A 3,335-nucleotide genomic window follows, 5' to 3' on the forward strand; every position below is an offset into this window, starting at 1 on the left:
AGAAAAATGGCTACGCCACTTTGGAGTAACTGCACGTGATGTCATAGACTCATAGATTTGTATAAGCATATACAATCTTGACTAATAAACATCTTGTCCATTAAAATAGCTACATTACTTCCTAAAGTAACCAATGACTCAATTTAACAAGTTTTGAACAAAGCTTTCTCCGGAAAGAAGCTGTCAGAACACGCGTAGATATTGTCACGTAGTAGTTACGATGAAAAAAAAATGTTTGGCTGCGTTTGGCGCGTTCTGCCCTGAGCGATAACATTTGTTTGACGGTGAAAAGCGGTCACCCGAGAAATATAAACAAGTACACATGTCAATATATTGAAATAGAGGACGTAAAACTAAACGGCGCTGCAGTTAGTGCAAAATTGCAGAGGTCAACCTTTAGATTTCATTTTCAGAGCTAGTAATCAACCCTCTTCCGTCAAATTAACGAAATAGAGACTTGGAAGAACACCACGTTTCCAAAATGATTAAGTTCTACTGTTGAGTGTCTCTAAGCCACAATGAAATGGCCGCCGAATAAATGGTTAGCGCAAACGCTGTTCAAAGCAAAAAATCAATGACGTGACCTCGTCCTGTGGTGCGTGCCAGAGTAGACGGCTGCATCACCTGTATGCCTTGGGCGTTGAAGCACCACGAACAGTGCCAGCCGGAGAAGCGTGGCCGTGCTCCTTGGATGACCCACTGGTGGGCCACCGTTCCCGTGCCAACAAGCACGGGGACGGTGGGTCGGGGGCGGTGGATTGGAGACGGTAGCTTGGGGACGAGACACCTGCCCTGACGCAGTGTCACGGGGTCGTTCGCGCAGACGGTGCGCAGGAAGCCGACGGTGCACACAGCGTACACGTGCATCGCGCTCCTGCGCTCCCAGAAGAAGCCGTACAGGAACCAGCGCAGGGTCAGGCCGATCGGCTCTCCGTAGCCGTCGTGGTGCTTCAAGAAGAGCACCACGTCACGGTTCGGTAGCTCGTCGGCGTCGGTCAGTAAGAAGAGGTCGTCGTCCGAGATGTTTCCCAACCACCGTTGGCCCTCCAGCCAGGTAGCATTGCGGCTGTGATACTCCTGCCAAAACGGATCGCAGCCATTACACTTCTGCTCACCCACTGTCAGTGGCACGATCTTGTGCGCGTGCTCACCCAGGAAGCCGGCATTCAGGTTCGACTGCAGGTAAAGCGGCTTAGCATCGCCGAAGAAGGTGGTGTTGGACTCGACGACCACGTAGCGGTCTACAGCGTCGCTCAGCTCATTCACGTGTATCTCGAGCATGTCAAGCTCGTGGTTCAAAGAGATCCCGTTGAAGACCGCGCGCGGCCGTGATCGGCGCGTTATGAGACCCTCGGAGTACCACTTGCGGAACACCGGCGTCGACCAGACTGCGCTGGGGACGGCGCAGTCGCCGCCGTGCCAGCCGTCGCGGCAGACGCACATCCTCTTCCCAAGTCCAGGAACCGTCCCCGGTGCGAAGCACTCGACGGGTTTCAAGGAGTCCCTCTCACCGGTCACATTGTAGTCTAGTCTCAGTATTCCCGACGTGGCGTTTACTCTTTCGGATGAACCAGGGCCGTTGACTCCCGTAAGCGACGGTCGGCGCAGATGCTGGATCGTCGAGGCATTCGATATTGTCTGGTCGCTATTCTCTCACCGCTGATTTATGCGTGGTCATGTAGCCGCAGGAATACATTGCGCAAGGAATGAGGGAAAGTATGGCACACAGTACATATAACTTGAATAATATGCGGTTTGTGACCAATGGAAACGAGAATGAAGGTGCCGATGAGCTGCTCGGCTCTTTCGCGGTTTCCCATGTAGCGCCGATCATCATACACGGACAGCGTTCTCCCACGAGGCACCAAATTGTTTTTTCCAAAGTGGAAAATCTCCCGGTGGGATACGTGCCACAACGAGCTTCAAATTGTGACTGAGCCGCTCAGGCAGCTGAACGGTACGAAGCGTCTGTAAAATGAAAACAAAATTAGAGAAAATAATTACGACAATTATTAGGACCACTTGTTTTCTCCCTAACGTACTTGCCTAGGCCTGAGAACGGCCGTATAGCACATTCAAAAGTATCTTGTTTGGAACTTAGCACTAGCGTTTAAGTTACCACATAGAAACACTGGTCGAACAAAGGATTCCCCGGGTAGGAGACACATTTCGGCAAGGGGGCTTGCGTTCGTCAAGATGCAACAGTTGCTTTGTTTGGCTGCGTTTGTACATGTCTCTGTCCCCCATACCCAATGTGGGAGGAGAATAAGCGGGCAGGTAGAGCTGAGGGAAGTCGAAATGTTCCAACGTGGGAGTGGGGAGCAGGGTAATGCTGACAGCGACTGAGAAATGGTGGGTGGGTGGCAGTGGTGTTTTGCAGGTTCTTCAAGAGCCCGCAGCAAAGGGAAGGATATTGTCGTATAAGAAAAAGGCATGAAAGAATTTTCATCCGTAAGCAGGTGCCGACAAATTGATGGGCTTAAATTTCATAGAAAAATAAAGATTCGAGCAAGGCATAGGTTTTGTACAGTCGGCAAAATAGCGATAAAATAAAATCTGGAAGAAAGAGAGATATGAAAAGGAAAATGTTGGCATTCAGCCGAGAGTAGCAAAAGGTTATAAAGGAAACCCCCTTTTCTTTTTCTTGGATGAAACTTCCTCTATTTTGCGGATTTCCGCAGAAGTGATTTGCCAAGAAACTGAGTTGTATAAAGAGGTGTTCAGTTCAGAATAAAAAGTGGCGAATGAGAAAAGCAATCCATGATTAGAAATGTATGTATCGTAGAAAGTTGAGAGAAATAGAAGAGAGCAAGCCAGTATCAAACAACTGAATAAATGAAGGAAATAGATTAGGTTCCCCAAAGAATGATAATAAAAATAATTATAGGAGAGATAAGAAGATAAAAAATCTGGTGCAAAAACAAATAGGGGCATTCAATTTAATTACCTTTTTTTTCTGACGAGAATAAGCGTGCATGAATTTAGCGCAGCCACTGGTATTCTTGTGATTATTATTATGAATACATTCAAGAGCTCCATTTAAAACATGTTTGCTTGTTCGCTGCAGCGCGCAGAACTTGTGGATGGCATCCAACTTACTTCCAATTCTTGTTCCTTGTAGAAGTAACACTTGGCTGTAGAATGTGAAGTGCAAGTTTTTAGTAGTGACCTGCCAAGTCACTACGAAGAAATTTCAAAATGTTCACTCCGCTGACCTTTTTACCCTCCCAGTCCACATATCGCTTTGCTCCTCTCTAAGTGTGCTTTAAAAATACTGAACTTTGTTGACAAATGCATTCACATACAAATTAGTTTATTGCCAAAAAGTAGCTGAG

General features: G+C 47.5%; 1 protein-coding gene across 1 annotated transcript; it reads right to left on the reverse strand.

The window, feature by feature from the left end:
• Positions 1-535: 535 nt before the first annotated feature.
• Positions 536-1,964, reverse strand: LOC119462090 (beta-1,4-mannosyl-glycoprotein 4-beta-N-acetylglucosaminyltransferase). The gene has a single exon (XM_037723437.2). It carries the CDS (start codon positions 1,441-1,443, stop codon positions 559-561), a length of 885 nt encoding a protein of 294 aa, XP_037579365.2. The 5' UTR covers positions 1,444-1,964; the 3' UTR covers positions 536-558.
• Between the last annotated feature and the right edge of the window lie 1,371 nt (positions 1,965-3,335).

Source organism: Dermacentor silvarum, chromosome 8 (genome assembly GCF_013339745.2).
Source record: "Dermacentor silvarum isolate Dsil-2018 chromosome 8, BIME_Dsil_1.4, whole genome shotgun sequence".
NCBI lineage: Eukaryota > Metazoa > Arthropoda > Arachnida > Ixodida > Ixodidae > Dermacentor > Dermacentor silvarum.